Source organism: Erinaceus europaeus, chromosome 13, assembly GCF_950295315.1.
Source record: "Erinaceus europaeus chromosome 13, mEriEur2.1, whole genome shotgun sequence".
Taxonomy (NCBI): Eukaryota; Metazoa; Chordata; class Mammalia; order Eulipotyphla; family Erinaceidae; genus Erinaceus; species Erinaceus europaeus.
This window is the reverse complement of record NC_080174.1, coordinates 69,181,597-69,208,479: the sequence shown is the minus strand read 5'-3', so window position 1 is coordinate 69,208,479 and position 26,883 is coordinate 69,181,597. Positions and strand designations below refer to the sequence as shown.

General features: G+C 42.1%; 1 protein-coding gene across 3 annotated transcripts in view; it reads right to left on the bottom strand.

Moving 5' to 3' along the window:
* The window catches only part of INPP5B (inositol polyphosphate-5-phosphatase B), a 96,513-nt gene that overhangs the window by 965 nt on the left and 68,665 nt on the right, over positions 1 to 26,883 (bottom strand). For all 3 annotated transcript variants that reach the window (XM_060206180.1, XM_060206179.1, XM_060206181.1), the window contains 9 exons: positions 23,212 to 23,321; positions 21,831 to 21,966; positions 17,039 to 17,149; positions 13,752 to 13,914; positions 10,925 to 11,160; positions 7,725 to 7,838; positions 3,097 to 3,181; positions 1,593 to 1,720; positions 272 to 383 (listed from right to left, as the gene is read on the bottom strand). In XM_060206180.1, coding sequence (XP_060062163.1) covers positions 272 to 383; positions 1,593 to 1,720; positions 3,097 to 3,181; positions 7,725 to 7,838; positions 10,925 to 11,160; positions 13,752 to 13,914; positions 17,039 to 17,149; positions 21,831 to 21,966; positions 23,212 to 23,321 — 1,195 coding nt within the window. The remainder of the gene's footprint in view (positions 1 to 271; positions 384 to 1,592; positions 1,721 to 3,096; positions 3,182 to 7,724; positions 7,839 to 10,924; positions 11,161 to 13,751; positions 13,915 to 17,038; positions 17,150 to 21,830; positions 21,967 to 23,211; positions 23,322 to 26,883) is intronic.

The window sequence follows — 26,883 nt, the reverse complement described above, 5'->3', positions numbered from 1 at the left end:
GGAGCACACCCGTTACCATGTTCAAAGACCCAGATTCAAACCCCACCCCTCCACCACCTGGGGGGGGCTTATAATCCTAGAGACAAAACAAACAAATGAACAAAAACGTAGGCTTGACCAGCACTGTAGTGGACTTGGGACATTCCTCAACCATATTTCTCATAACGAATCGCAGGTTTTTTTTTTTTTAATTTATTTTTATTTTTTCCCCCCGCCCACCTCCAACGAATCTGTTTGTAGAGATTCTTTCCACATACAATTGGCTACTTACCTAGAATATTTTCATCCAAATGATTTTTTGACGAATTTTTTAGCAATTCTTGTAAAAATGCCATCAAGTAGTTGAAGACATTTCTGTGAAATGAGGGGAGAGTAGAAATGACCTGAAAGAAAGAGAACTAGGATTTATTTTTTTGTTGACTGAATAATTTCTATGTGCCAGCTACAGTCTAGGAATTGAGTACAAAATCCATGTGTATAAATAAGACTATGCACAGAAAATCCTGATAACTGACCACTTGACACAAGTGCCAAAAGAGAAGCATGAATCAAGTACTATGCGAATTTATAAGCCAAACTTCTTTGTGCTTTCATTAATAGATTCAAGAGGAGGCAGGGGAGATAGCATAATGATTATGCAAACACACTCTCATGCTTGAGGCTCCAAGGTCCCTGGTCCCAGGTTCAACCTCCAGCACCACTGTAAGCCAGAGCTGAGTAGTGGTCTGGTAAAAACAAACAAAAAAAAAACATTCAAGGGAATAAAGGACATTTTAATTGGACCTTGAATATACAAAACAATTAAACTTGTAAGGACTGAGGTATTTAGGGCAAAAGAAAAAAAAAGACAAGGGAAGAAAAACAGAACACAAGGTTAGAAGTCAATTATGGTAAAAGCACAATCTTTTGAAATGGTGCTAAGCCTAGAAGTGTCAGTTAAGCTAGAATTCAGTAAGCACTCTAGCTAGCTGCATATCTGAATCATTTGGAAATCTTATATAAAGTATATTCCAAAAGTGATTCTGAGTCAGTGAATGTTGAATGAGGCTCTGGAACCTGTATTATTAGCAGGTTTTCTAGGTTATTCTGCTATCTAGATTATTATCTGCTGTTGTGCTATGAACCACTAGATTATATCAAATCGCTTTGTTTATTAATAAAGTCACTTATTGACAATGGAGACAGTTATAATTTTAACCACGAGTAACATGATGAGAGCTTTAGAATGCATGGTCTGATAGCAACATTCAAATGAGCAATATTTAAATGAGGGGAGGGAAGAGTCTGAATGCAGGGTCTTGAATGAAGGGTCTTGAATGAAGGTAAGTGGTATGAGGATGGGAAGAAAGAAGAGTGAGCGATCCAGGGGAATTGAGAGAAGTCAGAAATGACTCACAATTCTGGGTTGAGTCATGGAATTAAAGGTGATGTCATTTTTAAAAAATGAGAGAAAGAACAGATTTGAGAAAATAAGATGAGGATCGTGTTTCTAAAGACACTGGATTAGAGGGACTGTGCCTACTTTGTTCCCAGTGGCCCATGAAGCCTGGGGCTGCAACATTTGTACAATGATGCTCAGTGCTTCCCCTCACCTGTTTACTTGCTGTGTAGTTGCCAGAACACTCCAAGCAGTTATGGTAGGCGCTGTAACAGATGACAGGCTCTGGCAGGCTCTCCAGGAAAAGCAGCAAGGCTTCAGCTACAGAATGATTACTAGCAGCTGTAGGCCCATTGTCAAGGAGCAGGTGAGGATGCCTTCCATGATCGGGAAAAAGTCCAGGAGCAGGCACCTGCCAGAGAACTGCCTACCTGCTAAAGTTCTCTGCTAAAAGCGAGAATGCCAGGCAGGGGTAGATAGCATAATGGTTATGCAAAGAGACTCTCATGCCTGAGGCTCCACAGTCCAAGAGATTCAATCCCCCACACCACCACAAACCAGAGCTGATCAGTGCTCTGGTAAAAAAAAAAAAAGGAAAGGTAAAAGCGAGAATGCCAGTCTGGTATCTTGAAGGGCCCAACCTTTCAGATTAGTTGTGGCCCCTTGAGTCCCTCCTATATTAGTTGATTAAACCAGTAAAGTCTTGAAATGGGGAGACAGTATAATGGTTATACAAACAACTTTCATGGCTGAGGCTTGGAGGTCCCAGGATCAGTCCCCAGTACCACCATAAGCCAGAGCTGAGCAGTGCTCTGGTAAACATAAACAATATTTTTTTTAAAAAAGGATGCAGGGGGAGCAGCAGCTATGTGCATCCAGCTAAGCACACATATAACCATGCACAAACACCTGGACTTGAGCCCCAGCTCCCCACTTGTAGGGGGGATGCTTCATGAGCAGTAAAGTAGGTCTCTAGGTGTCTATCATTCTGTCTCTTTTTTTTTTAATTATATTTTTATTTACTTATTATAGTAATGTGTGTGCTTAGCCAGGTGTGCCACTGCCTGGCATCTGTATTTTTATTTATTTATTATTAGATATATAGAGAGAAATTGAGAGGGGAGGAGGAAGTAGAGAGGGAGACACCTGCAACCCTGCTTCACCACTCGTGAAGCTTTCCCCCTGCAGGTGGGGACCAGGAGCTTGAACCCAAGTACTTGTGCACTGTAATGTGTGTGCTTAACCTGGTCCCCAAGTGTCTTTCTCTCTCTCTCTCTCTGTCTTCCCATCCTCTCCCAATTTCTCTATCCTGTCCAAAAAAAAAAGGAAGGAAGGAAAAAAGTGGCCACAGGAAGCATCGATTTGTAATACCAGCACCAAGCTCCATAGATATAACCATGGTGGCAATAAAAATTTAATTTTTTTTTTTTGTAAAGTCTTATAGCCCAGGAAGTGGTGCAGTGGCTAAATCTCTGGACTGCCTAGCATGAAGTTACAAGTCTGTTCCCCAGCACTGCATGTGAGGCTGATTCTCATTTTTTCTCTTTCACTAATAAAAACATTTAAATTTTTTATAAAGTATTTTCTGTGCAAGCTTTAAGTATGAAAAACATGATAGCTAAGATTTTGAGTCTTAAAATGTTATTTTCTTTTTCTCACCTCTCTTACTCAAATATATGCGCACACACACACACACACACACTCACTCTGAAGGATACAGAGGTCATCGACTGTTCCCTTATCCAAACAGTCCCTGACCTTCTGAAAGTCTGACCTCAGGCCTGGCTGCTGAAACAGATCTTCCTGGAAGAAAGACATAAAGTCACAAAATTATTATACTTTCAGAAAATCAGCAACAACCTCCTGACCTAGAAGTATAATCGGCAGTAGAGTGCAGAAAAGAGCACTGAAGTGAGGCCTATGAATCATTCAGGGCAGACAATCTGATTTTGGCTAATGTGGAGAATTTCATTTTGTAGACCTTCAGAGGCATGCATGCTCCCACAAAAGGTCTTTATAATGATAAAGCATGTTATAAAACTATGCTTATAGTATATCCATATACAACAAGACCCAACCTAAGGGAGAACTTAAAGGCAGCTGGGCTTCCTGCAGTGTTATGAAGGATTAACTAGAAAGATAAAAAACCTGAAAAGAGTCTGGAAAATAGCGTGATGGTCATGCCAAGGACTTTCATGCCTGAGGTTCTGAGGTTCTGAGGTTCAAGGTTTAATCCTCAGCACCACCAGAGGCCAAAGGTGAGCAGTGCCTAGGTTAAAACAACAATAAAAACAAACAAAGAAAAACATGCAAAAAAAAAAATCTGCAAGATGGAGAAAGTTAAAAAAAAAAGTATTCAGAGGGGTGGGAGTAAATAGCATTATAGTTATGCAAAGAAACTGATGCTGTGGTCTGGGAGACAGTGCAGTGGAAAGGCGCTGTACTCTCAGGCATGAAGTCCCAAAATTCAATCCCCAGCAGCACATGTACAGAGTGATGTCGGGTTCTTTCTCTCTTCCTATCTTGATTAATAAATAAAATATAAAAAAGGAACTCTCATGCTTGAGGCTCCATAAGCCAGAGTTGAGCACTACTCTGGAAAAAAAAAAATTTTAAAGGGTATTTGCATCCTGAGAACTCTCTAGATGGTTATCTTCCTGGAGGACCCCAGGCACTGAGAGGGAACATGCTGTGCTAAGAAGCCATCCCATGCAATTCTCTGATACATTATATTAATTGTATAGTGCTGCATAAATGTGTTAATAAAAATACTATGTGTTATTTAAAAAATTACATTTGAGGGGCCAAGTGGTGGCTCACCTGGTTGAGTGCATGTGTTACAATGTACAAGAACCTGGGTTCAAGACCCCAGTCTCCAATTGCAGGAAGCTTTACAAGCGGTGAAGAAGGTTTGCAGGTATCTATCTCTCTCCTTCTCTTATCTCCCCCTTCCCTCCTGATTTTTGGCTATCTCTGCCCAACAAATAAATAAGTTATGACCTTGGAATATGAGCTCAGACAGACAGGGATGCAGAGATTACAAAGGCTCCTGTGCTAAATATGAATAGACATGGGTCCTAGGGCAGATCGGTGGGGTTTACAGTTAACGGTATTTATATACTTTTTCAATATTTGGGAGCTACTGCCTGGCCTGATCCAGCTTTCTAGTTCTATTCCCAACTCCAACACCATCTTCCCAGACAATACCTTTGGCTCACCTGCACATTAGCTGTCAGGCTCTGGTAAAAATTAGTAAAGTCATGGGCCCCTTAGAATATACCTAAAATAGTGGTCTGGGAGGTGGCACAGTGGATAAAGCACTGGACTCTCAAGCAGGAGGTTCCTAGTTCAATCCCCAGCAGAACGTGTACCAGAGTGAAGTCTGGTTCTTTCTCTTTCTCCTTCTATCTTTCCCACTAATAAATTATGTGTGTGTGTGTGTGTGTGTGTGTGTGTGTGTGTGTGTGTGTGTGTGTGTGTGTGTGTGTGTATTAGATTTCCTGGGTTCTTCCGACATAAAGACCCCAAATTTCATCTTCTACACTTTTACATTTAAGTTCTTGATTATTAAACAATCTGTTCTGCTTTATATCTTAGTGCTTTTCAGCCACCTAGTTGCAGATGCTACCATGAGGCCTATCTAACTTCCCTGGGCAGACGACCTCACCAACATGTCCTGAAACCCCACCTCTGCAGAGCCTTGCCCCACTAGGGAAAGATAGAAACAGGCAGGGGTATAGATCAACCTTCCAGTGTCCATGTCCAGCAGAGAAGAAATTTTAGAAGCCAGACCTCTCACTTTCAGCACCCCACAAAAATCTTTGGTCCAGTGATCCAGGAGGTGGCACAGAGAATAAAGCACTGGACTCTCAAGCATGAGGGCCTGAGTTCAGTCCCTACAAGCACATATACCAGAGTGATGTCTGGTTCTTTCTCTCTTTCTCCTCCTATCTATCTCATTAATAAATAAACACAATCTTCAAATACAATATATATATATATATATCTTTGGTCTGTACTCCCAGAGGGATAAAGAATAGGGAACTTTTGGAGGCCAGGCAGTAGCACAGTGGGTTAAGTGCACATGGAACAAAAAGGCACAGACTGGTGTTAGGAAACCAGTTTGAGCCCCCGGCTCCCCACCTGTAGGGGAAGTCGTTTCACAATCGGTGAAGCAGGTGTCTATCTTTCTCTCCCCCGTCTTCCCCTCCTCTCTCCATTTCTCTCTGTCTTTTCCAACAGCGACAGCAATAACAACAGCAATAGTAACAGCAACACTGATAAACAACATGGGCAACAAAAGGGAAAAAAATAGCCTTCAGAAGCAGTGGATTTGTAGTGCAGGCACCGAGCCCAGTGATAAATCTGGAGACAAAAAAAAAAAAGAGGGAGTTTGGCGGTAGTGCATCATGTTAAGCGCAGGTGGCACAAAGCACAAGGACCGGCGTAAGCATCCTGGTTCGAGCCCCTGGCTCCCCACCTGCAGGGGAGTCGCTTCACAGGCAGTGAAGCAGGTATGCAGGTGTCTGTCTTTCTCTCTCCCTCTCTGTCTTCCCCTCCTGTCTCCATTTCTCTCTGTCCTATCCAACAATGACAACATCAATAAAATAAAAACAATAACTACAACAATAAAAAGCAACAAGGGCAACAAAAGGGAAAATAAAAAATAAAAAAAGAATAGGGAACTTTCTAATGGAGGGGATGGGATACAGAACTCTGGTGTTGGGAACTGTATGGAATTGTACCCTTCTTATCCCACAAACTTATCGATCACTGTTAAATCACTAATAAAAATATAAAAAGGGGGAGTCAGGAGGTAGCACAGCGGGTTAAGCACAGGCGGTGCAAAGAGCAAGGACCTGCGTAAGGATCCCAGTTCGAGCCCCCGGCTCCCCGCTTCACAGGCGGTGAAGCAGGTCTGCAGGTGTCTTTCTCTCCCCCTCTCTGTCTTCCCCACCTCTCTCCATTTCTGTCTGTCCTATCCAACAACAACAACATCAATAACAATAATAACTATAGCAATAAAACGACAAGGGCAACAAAAGGGAATAAATAAATAAAATAAATTTAATATACATATATATAATAAAAATGAAATAAAATAACATTTGAAAGGAGAAAACATAGTGGTCTGGGAGGTGGCGCAGTGGATAAAGCATTAAGCATAAGGTCCTGAGTTCAATCCCCGGCAGCATGTACCAGAGTGATGTCTGGTTCTTTCTCCTCCAATGTTTTTCATTAATAAATAAATAAAATCTTTTTTTTTTTTTAAAAAAAAGGAGAAACCCTAAGAGTATAGTAGTTCAGAATACAGTTTCGGGGGCTGGGCTGTGGTGCCGCCAGTGGCGCACACGTTCCCATGAGCGGAGACTCAGGCCAAGTGCACAGTCCACACCTTCACAAATGGCACAACAGTGCTGCAGAGACCTCTCTTTCTCTGTGTCTCTCTCTCCCCTCTGTATCTATCCTCAATCTCTATTAGAAAGAAAGGAAGGAAGGAAGGAAGAAGGAGGTGGCACAGTGGTTAAAGCACTGGACTCCCAAGTGTGTGTAATGCTGTAGTGCTCTGCTTCTCTCTCTTACCAGAGAAGAATAAATACTAAAAAAAAAAAAAAAAAAAAAAAAAAAAAGTGGCTTCTATAACCAGACTTCCTGGGTTCCAGTTTCAACCCTGCCTATTCATCGGGTTTGGGAACCCTGACTAAGTTATTTAACCTTCCTGGGTATATATTTCCTCATCTGAATAGTTATTATGAGAATTCAACAAGGCAATATACATAAAACACTTAAGAGTAATGTTTGGTACATATCCAATATATGTAAGGGAGAAAAAACATTACTATCAGAGGAATACATTTTACTCTAAAAAGTTAGATTATAGTTTGTAAAGGGCTCCCTGGAACCAGTATAAATGAGTTGATGTAATTGACTGATATCCTGATCCCTTGTATTTGCCCAAGTCACTCTAAAACCAGGGCTCCTGATTCAGGGACCAGGGCTCCATCTGTTCTATCTGGCTTGTCAACAAGTTAGCCCCTCCCATTCCCAGAAGCTGATGAGAGTTCCAGGAAAGGAGAACAGGCTGACATTCTGAGAAATCTCTAGATGGTTATCTCCCTGGGGGACCCCAGAGACCAAGAGAGGAAACATGCTGTGCTGAGAGGCCATCCCATGTAAGGCTACTTCATGACGGGTAGTCAGTGCCGCATCTAAGAGCGGGATCTCACAGCAGTGTGAAACCTGAACCTCTCTAGCCCACATCCACTCTCCAGGGAAAGAACAGCATACCATGGGTTCCTTCAGGAACCTGCAACGGATCAGGTCTCACTGCTTAACCACCACCTACCTGATGGATAGCATTTCGGTATAAGTAATCAACCATCATCCAGAGCTCTTTGGGGATTTCCAGGGGTTTCTCCAAAGAACTCTCACCATCTTCAGTCCGAAGTGGCATTAGTGTCTGAGAAGAAATAAGAAGCAAGATAGGAAGTTCCAACAGTAGCAGTTCTGGCAGGCCAGCTTCAGGAGAATGCATGAAGTGGGAACAGAAAACCCACAGAAGGAGAAAGGCATGCTAATGCCTCTAAGCAAGCATTCCTCAGGCAAAAAAATAAAATCAGGAGATACCACCAGGGTACAAAAGTGATGTTCAAAATGGGCAGGCTGGTGGCGCACCTGACTGAGCACACATGTTACAAAGGTGATGTTTGAGAACTGGGAGCAAGTTAAAGGCAGCATTTTCAATGAATCAGGTTGAATATGCATCCTTCACCTTAAAAATACATATATCCTAGGGCCCAGTCGTGGCACACCTGGTTGAGAGCACATGTTGCAATGCACAAGGGCCCAGGTTCAAGCCCCTGGTCCCCACCTGCAAGGGGAAAGCTTTGCGAGAGGTGAAGCAATATGGTAGGTGTCTTTCTGTCTCTCTCCCTTCTCTTATCATCCCCTTCCCTCTCAATTTCTAGCTGTCTCTATACAGCCCTGCTTCACTACTTGCAAAGCTTCCCCCCTGCAGGTGGGGGCTGGGGGTTCAAACCCGGGTCCTTGTGCTTTGTAACAGGTGTGCTCAACTAGGTGCACCACCACCTGGCCTTTGCTCTTCCTATCATTCCCTTCCCTCTCTATTTCTGAATCTCTATCCAATAAATATATAATTTAAAAATTTTAAAGATGAACTATGAAGTTATGACTAAAGTAAATCCAACAAAAATAGTAGGCCAAGGAACCCATTATTTTTTTTATTTTTTTATTTTTAATGACATTTCTTTTTTTTTTATTTTATTTATTCCTTTTTGTTGCCCTTGTTGTCTTAAGGAACCCATTATTTTAATCATTATTTTAGCATCCATGGCTGAGTTTCACTAATACACAATGAGGTGCAGAGGTGGGCCCGGGAGGGCTGCAGCCATCTTATTGGAACCCAAAGCTTTGTGAGGCGTAGGTGCCGTGCTTTTGTTCCCCACGTGTTGTTTTTCTCGCTGACTATCAGCGCGCAGAAAAGCCATGCCCTGCTGCCACTTGTCATGGATGTCCGTTTACAAAAAAAAAAAAAAAACGAAATATACGAAAGACTACAAAGCACAGCATTTTGCAACTTCTCTAATTAAGAAGTAGAATCTTCCCTGACTCTTAGAATCTAGGCTGGCTTCACAACCAGCTGCTAGTGGATAAAATAATCTGCCAACAATTGCCAGATTACAACTGCACAATAGAGCCTGTGTAAGATCAGAAGAGCTACAATGGAAACTCACAGGGTCATAAGAAGCAGTAATTCAGGACTGGGTAATGGCTCATCTGGTTGAGTGTTCATGTTACAATACACAAGGACCGGGAGTTGGGTGGTAGGACAGCGGGTTAAGTGCACATAGCACAAAGCGCAAAAACCGGCCTAAGGATGCCGGTTCGAGCCCCGGTTCCCCACCTGCAGGGAAGTTGCTTCACAGGTGGTGAAGCAGGTCTGCAGGTATCTGTCTTTCTCTCCCCCTCTCTGTCTTCCCCATCTCTCTCTATTTCTCTCTCTTATCCAACAACGACGACATCAATAACAATAATAACTACAACAATAAAAAAGGGCAACAAAAGGGAATAAATATATATTAAATTTTTTTTTTTAAATACACAAGGACCCAGGTTCAAGCTCTCAGTCTGTGCCCACAGGAAGAAAGCTTCACAAGTGGTGAGGCAGGTCTGCAGGTGACTCTCAAGCACTTTCCCTCTCTATCTCCCCCTCCCTTCTCAATTTCTAGCTGTGTCTGTCAGTGGAGAAGCAATTGCAGAAGCCAGACCTTCCACCTTCTGCACCCCATAATGATCCTGGGTCCATACTCCCAAGGAGTTAAAGAATAGGAAAGCTGGGGCTGGGTGGTGGTGCACCTGGTGGGCACACATGTTATAGTATTCGAGGACCTGGGGGTGGGAATTGTGTAGGATTGTACTCCTCTTATTCTATAGTCTTGACAATATTTCCATTTTATGAATGAAAATAAAAACAATGTGCAAAAACCTGGGTTGAGTACCCGCCCCCCCTTCCTGCAGGAGGAAAGCTTTTTGCAAGTGGTGAAGCAGTGTTGCAGGTGTCTCTCTCCCTATCATCCTCTTTCCTCTCAATTTCTGGCTGTCTCTATCAATCAATCAATCAATCAATAAATAAATAAATAAAGATGATTTTAAAAAAATTTTTAAAAAGAATAGGAGGGAGTCAGCGGTAGTGCAACAGGTTAAGCACATGTGGCACAAAACTCAAGGACGGGTGGAAGGATCCCGGTTCAAGCCCCCGGCTCCCCACCTGCAGGGGAGTAACTTCACAGGTGATGGGTGATGCAGGTCTGCAGGTGTCTGTCTTTCTCTCCCCCACTCTGTCTTCCCCTCCTCTCTCCATTTCTCTTTGTCCTATCCAACAACAATGACAACAATAATAACTATAATAATAAAACAACAAGGGCAACAAAAGGGAATAAATTTTTTTTTTTTTTTTCCCTCCAGGGTTATTGCTGGGCTCGGTGCCTGCACCATGAATCCACCGCTCCTGGAGGCCATTTTTCCCCTTTTGTTGCCCTAGTTGTTGCAGCCTCGTTGCGGTTATTATTGCCATTGTTGACGTTGATTTGCTGTTGGATAGGACAGAGAGAAATGGAGAGAGGAGGGGAAGACAGAGAGAGAGGGGAGAGAAAGATAGACACCTGCAGACCTGCTTCACTGCCCGTGAAGCGACTCCCCTGCAGGTGGGGAGCCGGGGGCTCGAACCGGGATCCTTACGCCGGTCCCTGCGCTTTGCGTCACTTGCACTTAACCCACTGCGCCACCGCCCGACTCCCAAAATAAATATTTTTTAAAAAGGAAAAAAAAGTAGTAATTCATTGTTTTAAACCACTAAAACCTCAAGCTGCCATATTACACAGAAAGAAATAAAAATTGATTCAGTGGACAAGCTCTAGGGATACTAATGAATTATTAGTTACCTGTGAAAGATAGGCATGGGACTATCTTGTTTGACTGGTTTGGTTGCCAATTAGTTCTAGATGTTTCCTGTATCATGTGACTCACCAGATCCCTAATTGTTTCAAGAGGCAGATCCAAGATTGGCTCCTTCATGTAGCACAATGTATGGATGGGAGATCCAAAACAACTAGGCAGGTAGTTACCAGACACAGATAAAAAATAGTCCTTTCCCCTATCCAAGTGCAAAACCAGAATGTCCTCAATTTTGTCTTCACCAGAGTTGAGCTTTGTAGCTGAATTCTTATTTACAAACAACTCCAAATTTATATCAATGGCAGAATCTGAAGGAGAAAAAAAGTAAAAAAGTAATATTGACTAGAAGGAGGTCAAGAGAAAAAGGGCAAACAGGATTGGAGGAAAGAGAATCAGACATACAGGCTTAAGGAAAGAAAACAAGAGCTACCAGTCAACCAACATATGTAGCATTTACATATGTAGCATTCAAGAGACATAAGATCAAGGAGGTACTAGTCCATCTGGGAATACGAAGACAATAAATAAGAACATGTTTAGGCAAACATGAATAGACAAATGTTACAAAAAGAAAGCATTATGTAGTAAGTAGTACCGCCCAAGCCTAAAATATTTATATTAGTAAAATAGTAAAATAAAAAAGCGTGAGTGGTCTGGGAGGTGGCGCAGTGAATAAAGCATTGGACTCTCAAGCGCGAGGTCCCAAGTTCAATTCTTGGCAGCACATGTACCAGAGTGATGTCTGGTTCTTTCTCTCTCCTCCTACCTTTCTCATGAATAAATAAATAAAATCTTTTGAAAAAATAAAAATAAAAAGGCATGATCAGTGGCCAGGGAGTTGGCTTAGCAGGTAGAGCACAGGACTTAATGGGTTGGGTTCACCAGCACTGCATATGACAGAAGGACGCTATGAACTCTCTCTTGCTCATGTGTTCATAAAATAAACAAGTAAACAAGCCTTTTATTAAGTTTAACTTGCTAAATTTAATTTGACAGGACAGAGAGAGATTGAGAGGGAAGGAGGATAAAGAAAAAGACAGACAGACACAGAGAAACCTGCAGAGCTGCTACACACTTAGGAAACCTTCCCCCTGCAGGTGGGAACTGGGAGTTTGAACCCGGGCCCTTGTACATGGTAATACTTAACCAGGTGCACCACCACCAGGCCCCTACAAACCATTTAGAGAAAAAAAAAAAAAAAAAAGGCGGGCAGAGGTTAAATAGCATAATGGTTATGCAAACAGACTCTCATGCCTGAGGCGTCAGCATCGCAGGTTCAGTCCCCAACTCCACCATAAGCCAGAGCTGAATAGTGTTCTGGTTAAAAAAAAAAAAAAAAAAAAAAAAAACATAAGGGCTGGGGGAGACAACATAATGATTATGCAAAAGGTTCTCATGTCTGAGGGCCCCAGGTCCCAGGTTCAATCTCTAGCACCACCATAAGCCAGAGTTGAGCAGTGCTCTGGTTGTCTCAGTCTCTCTCTCTCTCTCCCCTCCCTTTTCTCTCCCTCCCTCTCCCCCCCCTCTCTATATACATACACACACACATATATACTTTCTCATTAAAAATAAAATATTAAAAAGATTTAATATCATATAAAAATAAATGAGATTACTGTGACACTTGATCTAATGGGTCAGGCAGAGGCACACCTGGTTAAGCGCACACATTACAGTGCAAGGACTCGAGTTCAGGCCCCTGTTCTCCACCTGCAGAGGGTAAGCTTCATGAGTAGTGAAGCAGAATTGCAGGTGTCTCTCCATCTCTCTCCCTCTCCCCTCTCAATTTCTCTTGGTCTCTAGCCAATAATAAATAAACAAAATGATTTAAAAATGTGGCGCAATGCACAAGGACCGGCAGAAGGATCCCAGTTCAGGCCCCCAGCTCCCCACCTGCTGGGGAGTCACTTCCTAACAATGACGACATCAACAACAACAATAACTACAACAATGAAAAACAACAATGGCAACAAAAGGGAAAATAAATAAATAAATAATAATAAATGTTTTAATTTAAAAAGAAAGTATAATCATATTATCAGTTTGTGAATTGTCTATAAATCAGGTTTAATTCCTCTGCCACAAAGCATAATCTCATGGAATGCAGTGGAGAAATTGGGAGGGCAGGACATGTGTGGTCCAGTCCAGGTTCAGATATAATTTCTGGCTTTTTTTTAAAAGATATTTATTTATTTATTTATTCCCTTTTGTTGCTCTTGTTGCTTTATTGTTGTAGTTATTGTTGTCATCGTTGTTGGATGGGACAGAGAGAAATGGAGAGAGGAGGGGAAGACAGAGAGAAAGAAAGAAAGATAGACACCTGCAGACCTGCTTCACCGCCTGTGAAGCAACTAATTTCTAGTTTATGACCCACTATCTCTCCCTAGAAAAGCAGATGTTAGGGAGTTGAGCTATAGTGAAGAAGGCAAAGAAATGGTTTCTAAATAGCAACTGCTTCACAGTAGTCTACGGTTTTCTAGGAAACCAGGGACTATACTTCATGACTGAGGATGCTTTTGAAATCGAACAAGCTGGGGCGATAGCATAATGCTTATGCAAAGGAATTTCATGTCTATGGCTCCAAGGTCCCAGGTTCAATCCCCAGCACCACCTTAAGCCAGATCTGAACAGTGTTCTGCTTTTCCTGTGTCTTCCTTTCTGAATATCTTTCTCTCTCTCTCTAAATAAAATAAAACAAATAAATAATTTAAAATACCATAAAAAGAAATGAAACTAATGCTCCTTACTATGCTGTATTATTTATAGATAGCACATCCATGGGATTTTTTGAAAGTTTCAACAAAGAACCCCAATACAAAAGCCTTATTTAGGAAGATCAACAGACAGGGTAGGATCATCTCCAAATAAATAGCCAGAAACCTGAGAACAGGGGCCTTACCTGGGAAGAGAAACCCTCTGCTGGGATTGGCACTCAGCCACTGCTTACAATATGAGTCTTCATGAGGCTTGTTGATGAATTCAAACTGACAGGGTACTTGTCCATTATGAATTGTAAATGACTGCACTTGTAATTCCATGTACTTCACATTCTGAAAACAAAACTGGGAACAAGTCCAGAACTAGTCAGACCAGTGCTCTGCTCTCAGTAGCCTGCTCTATCACCTCAAGTAGGCAGTACCTGCCCCGGAAAGAAAATAAAGAACCAGGGCTAGGTAGCGATACATCTGGTAAAGTGCAAGGACACCAGTTCAAATCCCTGGTCCCCCTCTGCAGGCGGGAAGTTTCATAAACAGTGAAGCAGTGTTGCAAGTGTCTCTCTTTTTCCTTCTCTATCTCCCTTTCCCCTCTCAATTTATCGTCTCTGTCCAAAATAAATTAGTAAATAAATAAGAAAGTACTTCCTTTTTCTTTTCTTTTTTTTTTTTTTTTGCCTCCAGGGTTATCGCTGGGACTCAGTGCCTGCACTACAAATCCACTGTTCCTGGAGGCTACTTTTCCTCCTCTGTTGCCCTTGTTGTTTATTGTTGTTATTATTGTTATTGCTGTTGTTGTTTTAGATAGAACAGAGAGAAATCCAGAGAGGAGACAGAGAGGGGGAGAGAAAGACACCTGCATACCCGCTTCAACGCTTGTGAAGCGACCCCCCTGCAGGTGGGGACAGGGGGGCTCTAACTGAGATCCTTACGTGGGTCCTTGCGCTTTGCACCATGTGTGCTTAACCCACTGCACTACCACCCACCCCACCCGTCTTTTCTTTAAAGTTATTTATTTATGAGCAAACGTGTTTCTCTCCTCTCCCGGATCAACTAGAAATACCAAAGGAGATCACCTGGGACTGAAACAAGACAGGACTAGAACAATCAGGAACCCACCAAATCAGCACCCCTGTGCTGACACCAGGGGACGAGAACTAGCTAGGAAACTCAGGAGGAGATCTATACCTTGGTGGCATAGTGGTGGGGCTGTGAAGGTCTCTTTGCATAACCACCGGATTTTCTCTGCCACACTCTGCTTTATCTCTTGGTCAGGAGTCAGTGATTAAGCTAAGAAGCCTACTTATAGTTTAAAAGCCCTCAGGCTCCCATAGCCTACAGGGAAGAAAAAGCACAAAAAGAGGCTTTTAAGCCACTGAGCTCCAAATCAGGGATTACAATACTATTGAAACAACTGTTAACTTCCACAACTGTGAACCCTTTAAAGTTATTTATTTATAAGAGAGAAGAGAAGGAGAGAGAGAGAAAGAGAACCAGAGTATCACGCTAATATATGATATGATATATCAAGGGCATTACAAAGGCCTACACCATAGAGTCCCATGTGACTGACCTTTTGGTATTGCCAATTCTGTATTACCCATGCTGTGACTCTCACATGAAAAGTTGTTTGCCCTAACTTGACTGCCCGTCACCTTTCTATATTGATTTCCTTCCCATCAACTTATACAAAACCAAGAAGTCCAGGCTCAGTTTAATTGCAGTTAAAGCAGAATGTCAGAAGAAAGACAAATCTACTGTAAGAATACACACTGTCATATATACTGAACCCAAACAAAACTCATTTTGGATGATCTCAGATTGCCAATGTCTGAGTGAAATATATGAACCGTAAAAGGCTAAAAGCTTCCGATTTGTAAAATCAGAATCCAATAATCCCTCCCTTCTCAGTTTGCATTATCAGACCCACTTTATCTATAAGCATCTATCAAGAAAGACTAGAAGCAGCCTAGGGGCTGGTGTAGTAGATAAGCATGAGGCACTGAGTTTGATCACCGGCATCTAATATGCCAGAGTGATACTCTAGTTCTCTCTCTCTCTCTTCCCCTTTGTTTATTTACTTATTACCAGGGCACTGCTCAGCTCTGGCTTATGGTGGTGCTGAGAATTAAACCAGGGACCTTTGGTACCTCAGGCATGAAAAACTTTTTGTACAACCATTATTCTATCTCCCCAGACTTGGATATTTGGGGGAAAAAAAGAAGAAGAAGAATAGAAGGGGCCAGGTGGTAGCACACCTGGTTAAGCACACCGACTACAGTGCTTAAGGACCCAGGTTCAAGCCCCTGGTCCCCACATGCAGACAGAAAGCTTCACGAGTGGTAAAGTAGGCCTGCAGGTATCTCTCTGTCTCCTTCCCTTTATGTCTCCCCCTCCCTCTTCAGTTTCTGTCTCTATCAAATAAATAAATAAATAAAAATTAAGAGAAAAAAAGGGCTGAGTGGTGACACACTAAGTAGAGTGCACATGTTACCCTGTGCAAGGATCCAGGTTCAAAAGCCTAGTTCCCACCTGCAAGGGAAGAAGCTTGACAAGTGGTAAAGTGATGTTGCAGGTGTCTCTCTTTTTCTCTCTCCCTCATCTTTTCTCTTCCCTCTCAGTCTCTCTCTCCCTACATACATACACACACATACACACACACACACACACACACACACTGAAAAATAAATAAAATAAGAATGACTAGAAGCTATGAGGAGAAACCTAGCCCATAGGTAGGACCCACAATTTGTTATGTGCATGGCCCAGGCTAGAGACCCAGCACCACATGGGAAGTGGCATGACAATAGGAGAAGCTCCAGTGCTGTTGTAGCTCTCCCTCTCTTTTTTTTTTTTTCTCTCTATCTTTCTAAATGGATGGAAAAGGGTCCCGGGATTGGTAAAATTCCTCATACTTGAGGACCCAGCTTCATTTAAACACACACACATACACACACCCCTTTTAGGAGTTGGAAGATAGATCACCCAGTAGAGTGCACACGGTATCATGTGTGAGGACCCCAATTCAAACCCCACCTCCCCAACCCCTGTACCACAAAGCATGATGCAAGCAGAAGCTTCACAAGTGATAGGCTAGTGCTTCGGTCTCTCTCCTCTGGATCTCTTTCTAGCCTTTGTTTCTCACTTTCTTTCTTTTTTACTTTTATTAAAGATTTATTTACTAGTAAGAGAGAACTCTGGCACATGCAATGCTGGAGACTGAATTCCAGACCTTATGCTCCAGAGTCCAAAACTTTATCCACTGCATCACCTCCTGGGATGCTTGCCTTCTTTCTAAAAAAAACAAACAAGTAAAGGAAGGGAGTAGAAAGCAGTAAAAACCCTGGTAGAAAAATATAAAGAGGCAAAGAATCTGACAGGGACCTCCTTGAATTCTGATCTCTAATCCAGGAAAGTTAAGCTCTAGGAATAAAAAAAGACTGTCAGTGTTCCAGGTGTGTGTCTCTCTTACCTCTCGCTTGGAGAGAGACACAGAAGGAATGTTGGCGTTTTCCATCTTATCCAGGGAGCGAACAATCTCCTCCAGGGTCTTCCGATAAAGCTCTTCATTTACGACCCTCACCTGAAGGGAGAACATCAGAGACTGAGCGCCTTGGCTTCTTCTTGTCTCTTTTTTCCAGCACAGTTAACTATTATGGGGCTGGGAAACTGCAATAGACAGCAAAGACAAAGTGAAGGCCAAACAGATGTGCTTCATGAGTAAAGAACTCAACTAACAACCTGTACGAAAAGTAAAGTCAATGGCTTTTTTGATTAGTAGAAAGAAAGCACAGTAGTGAAAGCTTGGTTGGCACTTCTGCCAGGTCTTCAGCTCAGAGAAAAGATGCTCAGAGCATAGCTTAATTTTACTTACTCCTTCCAACAAGCCTGCAGTGAGAAACATCTCTAAGGTGTTGATTTAAAATATATGTCACCCCATCCCCCTTTTTTTTCCCCAGTTAGGAACATGGCATTTAACTTTATTCTTTTTGTCTTTTCCCTTTTGTTGCCCTTGTTGTTTTTCATTGTCGTTGTAGTTATTACTGTTGTTGTTATTGATGTCATCAGTTAGATAGGACAGAGAGAAATGGAGAGAGGAGGGGCAGACAGAGAGGGGGAGAGAAAGACAGACATCTGGAGACCTGCTTCACCTGAGGTGGGGAGCTGGGGTCTTGAACAGGGACCCTTATGCTGGTCCTTGCACTTTGCACCATGTCCGCTTAACCAGCTATGCTACCGCTTAACTCCCCTTGACTTTATTCTTGATAATGTTCAGGTGGTTTTACAATGAACTTATGGAAGCACATTAAAAGTCACATAAATATTACCAGGGAGCCTGCTAGCTTATTACCGATTTTTTTAATCTTTATTTTTGTAATATTTATTTATTTATTCCCTTTTGTTGCCCTTTTTTTTTTTTTTTATTCTTGTAGTTATTATTGTTGTCGTTTCACTGCTTGTGAAGCAACTCCGCTGCAGGTGGGGAGCCAGGGGCTCAAACCAGAATTTTTACGCCAGTTCTTGTGCTCTGCACCACATGCGCTTGTGCTACCGCCTGACTCCCTAATGTTTATTTTTAATTTTTTTAAAAAGATTTTATTTATTTATTCATGAGAAAGATAGGAGGAGAAAAAGAAGCAGACATCACTCTGGCACATGTGCTGCTGGGGATTGAACTCAGGACCTCATGCTTGAGAGTCCAATGCTTTATTAACTGCACCATCTCCTGGACTTATCACCATTTTGTTTGTTTGTTTTTATTTATTTATTTTCCCTTGTTTTTTTATTATTGTTGTAGCTATTATTGTTGTTATTGATGTTATCATTGTTAGATAGGACAGAGAGAAATGGAGAGAGGAAGGGAAGACAGAGAGGGGAAGAGAAAGACATCTGCAGACCTGCTTCACCGCCTGTGAAGAGACTCCCCTGCAGGTGGGGAGCCAGCATCTCGAACCGGGATCCTTACTAGGTCCTTGCGCTTTGCGCCACATGTGCTTAACCTGCTGTGCTACCGCCCGACTCCCCTTATAACAGTTTTTTTTTTTTAACCTGTGTTCCACCAGTCAAGATAATTTTGTCAGTAGGTTTCCCCACTGAATTTTGAATTGTAAGCACATTTCTGTCATTTCCCAATAAAAAAACTCAAGTAGCACTTATCAGGCTTTTTGCAAACTAGCCTCACCAATTCTGGCATGCCCCTACCTGCATCCTTGAAAATTGATTATATAAAGAAAAACAGAGGGGGCATGGTAGTGGCATACCCAGTTAAGCACACATAGTACTGAGTAAGCATAAAGATCCAGGTTCGAGCCCCAACTCTCTACCTGCAATGGGGATATTTTTCACAAGTGGTGAAATAATGCTGCAGGTAGGTATCTGTCTTTCTCTCTCCCTTTCTATCTTCTCCTCTCCCTTCTCAACTTCTCTCTGTCCTGTCAAATAAAATAGAAAGAAAAAAAAAAAAAAAGGAAAAAATGGCCATTGGAACCAGTGGATTCACAGTGTCAGCAATAACCCTGGAGGCAAAATATACAAAATAAATAAATAAATAAATAATGGGAAAAAAATATATATATATATATATGAAAAACAGATGTTGCAGAAGAGGAGAAACAGATAATTAAAATGTGAAAACTGAACATCACCAATAATCAGGGAAATTAATTTGCTCACTGGGTTGACAAAAATAAAGATCATAAAAAAATTTAAAAATCTAAAGCCAGCAGAAGTCAGGTGGTAGCACAGCGGGTTAAGCGCATGTGGTGCCAAATGCAAGGACCAGTGTAAGGATCCCGGTTTGAGCCCCTGGCTCCTCACCTGCAGGGGGGTCGATTCACAAACAGTGAAGCAGGTCTGCAGGTATCTATCTTTCTCTCTCCCTCTCTGTCTTCCCCTCCTCTCTCCATTTCTCTCTGTTCTATCCAACAATGATGACATCAATAACAACAACAATAACTACTACAACAAGGGCAGCAAAAGGGAATATGTTAAGTGAATATTAAAAAAAAAATGTTTTAAATAAAGCCAGAATGCCAGTGAAGAAAATAAGGTCAAACATAGTTGGCAGAAGTGTGAAAAAGTAAGGGCTGTTGGGAGGATAACTTTGCAGGATCAAATACATTTAAAATACCTTTTCCTTTGAACCCTAGGAATTTGTTCTATAGAAATATGCAAAGATACAGGTGAAGGCCAGTCATTCAAGCTCTGTGTAGCATAACTTTGAAAACAATGATCTATGATACATTATGGTGCCTCCAACTGGAGCATTCTGAAACCTCTACAATACTAAGGTGTGGCTGACAAGGTGACTCAGCAAGTAGAGCACAGGATTTGCAAGCATGAGGCCCTGGCTTCTGGTGGTGCTGGGGATTGAAGCTGGGAGTGTCAGGCATGAAAGTCTTTTGCATAATCATTACGCTATCTCCCAAGCTCCCAGGTGCAACTGCAGGCGCCACGTGTGTTGCAGATACCCTCTAGTCTCTCTGTCTCTGTCTCCCATTACATCAACCAATTCCTTAATAAAATAATGAGGGTGCTCACTTTTTTCCAAGCACACTACTGATTTATTATTTTTTAAACATTATTTTTCATTCATGATTTAATAGGCTTACCAGACTATGAGATTACAGGCATATAGGTTCACCCAAAACAAAAGTTCTGGGAGTAAGGACAGTGAGTTTTTGCAGGCAAGATAACAATTCCTGAGCAGGGTTTCCTCACTGAGCATCACAATCATCACTAGACTTGGCCAGACTTGGCCAAAGATTAGAGCAAGTGAGAACACATGACTCCTCTTCCAGCAGGGCCACTGTACTTTCTGGGGCACGTCAGGAAGGCAGGGAGGTGATGGTTAGGGCTGTACTTCACTGGTGGCTGACCCAACTCTCTGAGCCAAAGCCCCTCCTTCCCAGTTTTCCTCTCTCTGATGCCACTTGTGACAGGGAAGTCTGCCTCTTTTTTTTTTTTTTTTAAGATGTTTTTATTTATTTATGAGAAAGATAGGAGGAGGAGAGAGAAAGAACCAGACGTCACTCTGGCACATGTGCTGCCGGGGATCAAACTCAGGACCTCATGCTTGAGAGTCCAAAGCTACACCACTGCGCCACCTCCCGGACCATGGAAGTCTGCCTCTTACTGTGCCTGTGTGGACTCTTGAGGGTGCTCTATCCTAACAGACACAGGAAGATCTCCAAAGACATAGTGCATCAGAAAAGATGTCCTCAGGGTTTGGTGACATCGCTCACTTGGAGAGTGAGCTGATTTACTATGTGCACAACCATGTTTGAGCCTGGTCCCCACTGCATGGCAGGAAGCTTCAGCGCTGTGGTCTCTTTCACACTCTCTGCGCCTTTCTATTGCTGTCTCTATATATTAAAAAAAAAAAAAAAAAAAAAAAAAAAAGGAAGGAAGGAAAGGAGAAAGAGAGAGAGGGAAAAAAAGAGGGGGTGGGCAGTAGTGCACGGGGTTAAGCACACACAATACAAAGCACAAGGACGCACATAAGGATCCTGGTTCGAGCCCCCGGCTCCCCACCTGCAGGGGGGGGTCACTTCACAAGTGGTGAAGCAGGTCTGCAGGTGTCTATTTTTCTCTCCCCCTCTCTATCTGCCATCCCTTCTCAATTTCTATCAAATAAAAAATGGGGAAAATGAATACCAGGAGCAGTGGATTTGTAGTGGCGACACCAAGCCCCCCCAAAAAAAATAGATGTTCTCAGAGCAATGTGTATATGTTATCTCTTACAAAACAACAACAAAAACCAACAACAATCTCTGTTATATATTGAATACTGCCACATTTATTTGAGCTTAACAAAATCAGTTACTAGGGGAGTCGGGCTGTAGCGCAGCGGGTTAAGCGCAGATGGCGCAAAGCACAAGGACCGGCATAAGGATCCCGGTTCGAACCCCGGCTCCCCACCTGCAGGGGAGTCGCTTCACAGGCGGTGAAGCAGGTCTGCAGGTGTCTATCTTTCTCTCCTCCTCTCTGTCTTCCCCTCCTCTCTCCATTTCTCTCTGTCCTATCCAACGACAACAACAATAATAACTACAACAATAAAACAACAAGGGCAACAAAAGGGAATAAATAAATAAAATAAATATAAATTTTTTTTAATCAGTTACTAATTTAATTTAAATTAAAATAATTCTTAAAAGCAACTTCCTCCCTTGAGAGGAAGAAGACCAGAAATAAAAAAGTGGTCTTGGCTGTTAAAAGTCAGTCCCTTATAGAATAATTATAATAGACACCAGCTGCCGACCTACCCCAATGTCAAACACAGAGCTGACAGGCTTGTGGTCACTGGTCTTTAGGGCCATGTGGCTCTGGTAACTGAGCTGAGTGATGTTCTTCCCTTTCCAAAGGATTCGGTCACACCAGGCAGGAGCACGGCACTTCTCACTGAAAGGCAAAGTTCATATGTGAAGCCTTTGGAAGCACAGTAGCACCAACTTCCTGGTTAGTACTGGTACAGAGCCTTCAAGTCCACAAGGCCTGGTTATCTGAGAAGGGAGGATTGATTTGGACCCAGCAAGAGGTTACATATTTCCTCTGGGTATTATCCCAAAGAACCAAGAAAGGTGGAAGTCAAAACATTCTGAATGATTCTCTGCTCTTTACCCTCCTATGGGGATTAGGTGAGAGTGAAAGAGGCAGTCTGAGAATAAGTTCAGTGACCTAAAAGATACTGGATAAAACGGGTCCTGAATTCCTACAACCTGGATTCAAATCTTAGCTCTCCCACTTGTCTGCTTAGGAGAGTCCTCCTTAATTTTTTCTGTGCCTCAGTTTCCTGATTTGTTGTTTTCGCCAGGCTGGCTTCACGGGCGGGCAACAGAGGACCAGGGACTCATGGTTGAGCTGTATGCAGTATCTCTTTATTCATGCAGGAAGCAGCACAATCTATACCAAGCTAAGCTAAACTCACACAACTACCAACTAACCAAAACGAACAATGTTGTCCTTACAAACTTTCCAAGTAGGGTGTAAACAGGATGTGACGTAGAGAGGGTGGAGAGAAAAGTGACTGGTGAAAATCAGGGTATGACAAGGAGAGGGGGCGGAGCAGGCAAGAATTCTGCGACTGAACCACCAATGCCCTGGAGGGAGGGTGGTGCTTGTTAACAGCCATTATGTAAATAGAATGAAGTGGTTATGTAAATAGAATAGTGTTAAGCAGGGGGGATTAAACTAATGAAACAGAAGGGGTTTTTAGAAGCATACCAACACTGATTTATAAAATAAGGATGCTCATAAATCCTATCTGCTTCAATAAGATGTTGAGAAAATCAAGTGAGCTCATATAAGGAAAGTGTTTCAAATAGTGCATGGCTTACTATAAGTGTTTATTTAAAAAATCAGCAACTCTGTAATGACCAGGTAGGTCCAAGATAAGTTGGAATTGTCTTATCACCGTAACCATAGCTGAAAGGTGAATCAAGTGTCATGGATGAATATGGAACAAAGGCTCAGACAGTCAAGAAGAAAATACGCAGAAAGAGGTCTGCCTCGTGAGTAGATACAGACAGAAAATGTTTGACCACAGTGAAAAACATGGGGAAGAAATCATGGGAAATCTATGGGCCATCAGAGCAATATCTGCGAAAACCAGAGGTTTTCCATCCCCTGACGCAATCACTGACCTACCTGGTATCCCAGTCATTGGAGCCAGTGTCGTACTTATAGGTGGGCTGGAATGTGAGCTCACCCTCTGTGAATCCCTCAAAAACAGCCTTTGCAGCCACCTGATTTTTCAGCTATACAGAAAAATGAAGAAAAAAGAATCTCAGTACAAAAAACGTCAAACTTTATACAGTGGAGGAAAATCAATCTGTAATCTGAACACTCCCCTAAAGGAAAAGGCCATTAAAAAGCTGTTCTATAAGATTTTTTTATTTTTTAAACCAGAATACTGCTCAACTTTGGCATGTGGTGGTGTGGGGGACTGAATCTGGGACTTTATAGAGTCTCAGCCTTAAGAATCTGTTTGCGGGAGTTGGGCTGTAGCGCAGGTGGCGCAAAGCACAAGGTCGGCATAAGGATCCCGGTTCGAGCCCCCGGCTCCCCACTTGCAGGGGAGTCGCTTCACAAGCGGTGAAGTAGGTCTGCAGGTGTCTGTCTTTCTCTCCCCCTCTCTGTCTTCCCCTCCTCTCTCCATTTCTCTCTGTCCTATCTAACAACGACAACATCAATAACAATAATAACTACAACAACGAAAAACAACAAGGACAACAAAAGAGAAAATAAATAAATAAAATTTTTTTTTTAAAAAAAAAGAATCTGTTTGCATAAGCTTTATACTATCTCCCCACCCTATTCTATAAGATCTTGAGTTAGCAGCAGGTAGGTAGCATAATGGTTATGCAAAGAGACTCTCATGCTCCAAAGTCTCTGGTTCAAGCCCCCACAACACCATAAGACAGAGCTGAGCAGTGCTCTGGTTAAAAAAATTATATATATACACACACATTTATATATACATACATACATATACACACAAATATATACACACATACATATATATACACACATACATATATGTATATACACATACATACACATACATATATGTGTATATACAAATACATATATACACAAGTATATATGTGTATACATATATACATATATGTATGTATATATACACACATACACACACACACACATATCCAAGTGGTGGTGCACCCAGCTGCTGAGCACACTTTACATGCACAAGGACCTGGATTCCAGCCCCCAGTCCCCACCTGCAGAGAGCAAGCTTCACAAATGGTGAAGCTGTACTGCAGGTATCTCTCTTTTCCTCTCTATCTCCCTCCTCCTCTCAATTTCTGGTAGTTTCTATCCAATAAATAAAGACCTTGAGTTAACTAACTCTCAGGAAGAGAAGCATGCCAAACATTCCTTTACCTGTTACAAAGTTAAGCCTCTTTTGAAAAAATGAACCTAGAATCCAAAGGATTTGAATATCATCTTACTGAGTCTCCTAAGAATATTAAGCACTTGTGCCCTGAGATTCTGTAATTTGCAAAATACTGTTAAAATTACTGATGGAGGGGCAGTAGTGTATCCGGTTTGAGTATATACATTATCATGTGCGAGGACCCATGTTCACTCAATCCCTTGTCCCCACCTGGGGGCAGGAGCTTTGTAAGTGTTGAGACAGTGCTGCAGGTAATGCTGGGGCTTGGTGCCTGCACTACAAATCCATTGCTCCCGGAGGCCATTTTTTCCCATTTTATTAGATAGGACAGAGAGAAACTGAGAGGGGAGGGGAAGACAGAGAGGTAATGAGAAAGACAGACACCTGCAGACCTGCTTTACCACTTGTAAGGTGACCCCCCTGCAGATGGGGAGCGTGGTAGGATCCTTCTGTGGGTTCTTGCACCTCATACTATGTGCACTTAACCTGGTGCACCACCTCCCAGGGCACCCCCCCCCCCCCCGCAGGTATCTCTTTCTATCTTCCCCTGTCCTCTTGATTTCTTTCTGTCTCTACTGAATAAGTAAAATATTTTAATTACCAATGGAAAATAAAATTATATTTAAAATAATACATATATTAAATTATGTTTATTTTGGGTAGAGAGAGAATTAAGAGGAAAAGGGGGAGATAGGGAAAGACAATCTGCACTGTTTCATTGCTCATAAAGCCTCCTCCTGCAGGTGGGGACTGGGGTCTTGAACCCTAGTCCTTGCACATGGTAATGTGTATGTTCAACCCAATGTGCCACCACCTGGCCTTATTAAAAAAGAATACTAAGTCCTCAGGGACACAGAGTTTCTCCTTTCCAGGAATCAAATCGTTTTTTTCTGTATAGCACAGTTACTTTAGTGATACAGAGAGACAAAACTGTGTTGTCATATTAATCATCTAAACTGGCAGAGGTTTTGTGTCTTGGCTTCCCTATCTAGAAATTTAACTTATTTATTCCTTTTATTACTGGGCTTTCACTGCTTCAGGATGATTGTGCCCCTCCCCCCCACCCCTCAGAAAGATACCACAGCACTGAAGCTACCTTGCTGGGGGCTGGGCTGGGCTCAAACCTGGGTCATGTCCATGAAAAAAACAAACAAACAAAAAAAAAACATACTATTTGAGTGAGCTAGCTATATTACAGGTCCTGCAAATTTTAGATTCATAATATTGAATAAAATACACCTCACAAAAAAAAATACACCTCACAGAGCTGATAAATAGAATTAAGGGGCTGGAGAGGGACAGATGGTGATATACCAGGTTAAGCATACACGTTAGAATGCACAAGGACCTAAGTTCAAGCCCCAGGTCCCCACCTCTAGTGGGGAAGCTTCACAAACAGTGATGCAGTGCTGCAGGTGTCTCTCAGTTTCTGCCTGTGTGTGTGTGTGTGTATGTAGCATTAGGACATACACCATATCGTGTGCATCACCCCAATTTCAGACCCAGCACTACATGTAAGCACCATAACACCGGGCCTGTCTGTCTGTCTAAAGTAAAATAAAAAGGAGCAGTGAAATCACACGTGTGAGGCTTGGTAATAAAAAGAAAAAAAGAAGAAAGAAAGAAAGAAAGGGAGAAAGAAAGAAGGAAGGAAAGAAAGAGAATAAAAGAATAAAAACAGTGACTGGCGGACACATGATAATGGCTAGCATTCTTCCTACTGCATTAATTCTAGGAGTTCTTTTCCAATCATACTCTCTTCAAGAACTAAAATTCACAGGTGTTCCTATTCCTCCTGGAGCAGCAAGCTCAGCACTATATATTCGGGTGAAGACAGGCCCTCTAACCAGGGAGCAACAGTTGCACATTACCCAGGATAAGAATTTCTTAAAAATGCATTTACATGTTGTCTGGGAGGTGGTGTAATGGATAAGGTACTGGACTCTCAAGCAAGAGGTCCTGAGTTCAGTCCCTGGCAGCACATGTGTCAGAGTGCTGTCTGGTTCTTTCTCTCCTATCTTTCTCATTAATAAATAAAATATGTAAATATGTAAATTTTTATTATTTTCTGTCGCCACATATATACACGACAACAGAAGATAATAAAAATTTACATATTAATGTAAGCTGATGCTTCCTGAATGGGTAATGTATAGACCTTAAAACCATCCGGAAAGTAGAGAACTTATAAAACAGGTACTATTATTTGAACTCACTATTTTTTTTTTTCTTTTTTCCCAGATCACTGCTCAGCTCCGGGTTATGGTGGCATAAGGGATTGAAACTGGGACTTTGGAGCCTCAGGTATGAGCATCTCTTTGCATAACCATTATTCTATCTCCCTCATCGCCAAGTACTATTATTTGAGCAAAGACTAAAAAGAAGGTGAAGAAGATGGGTTA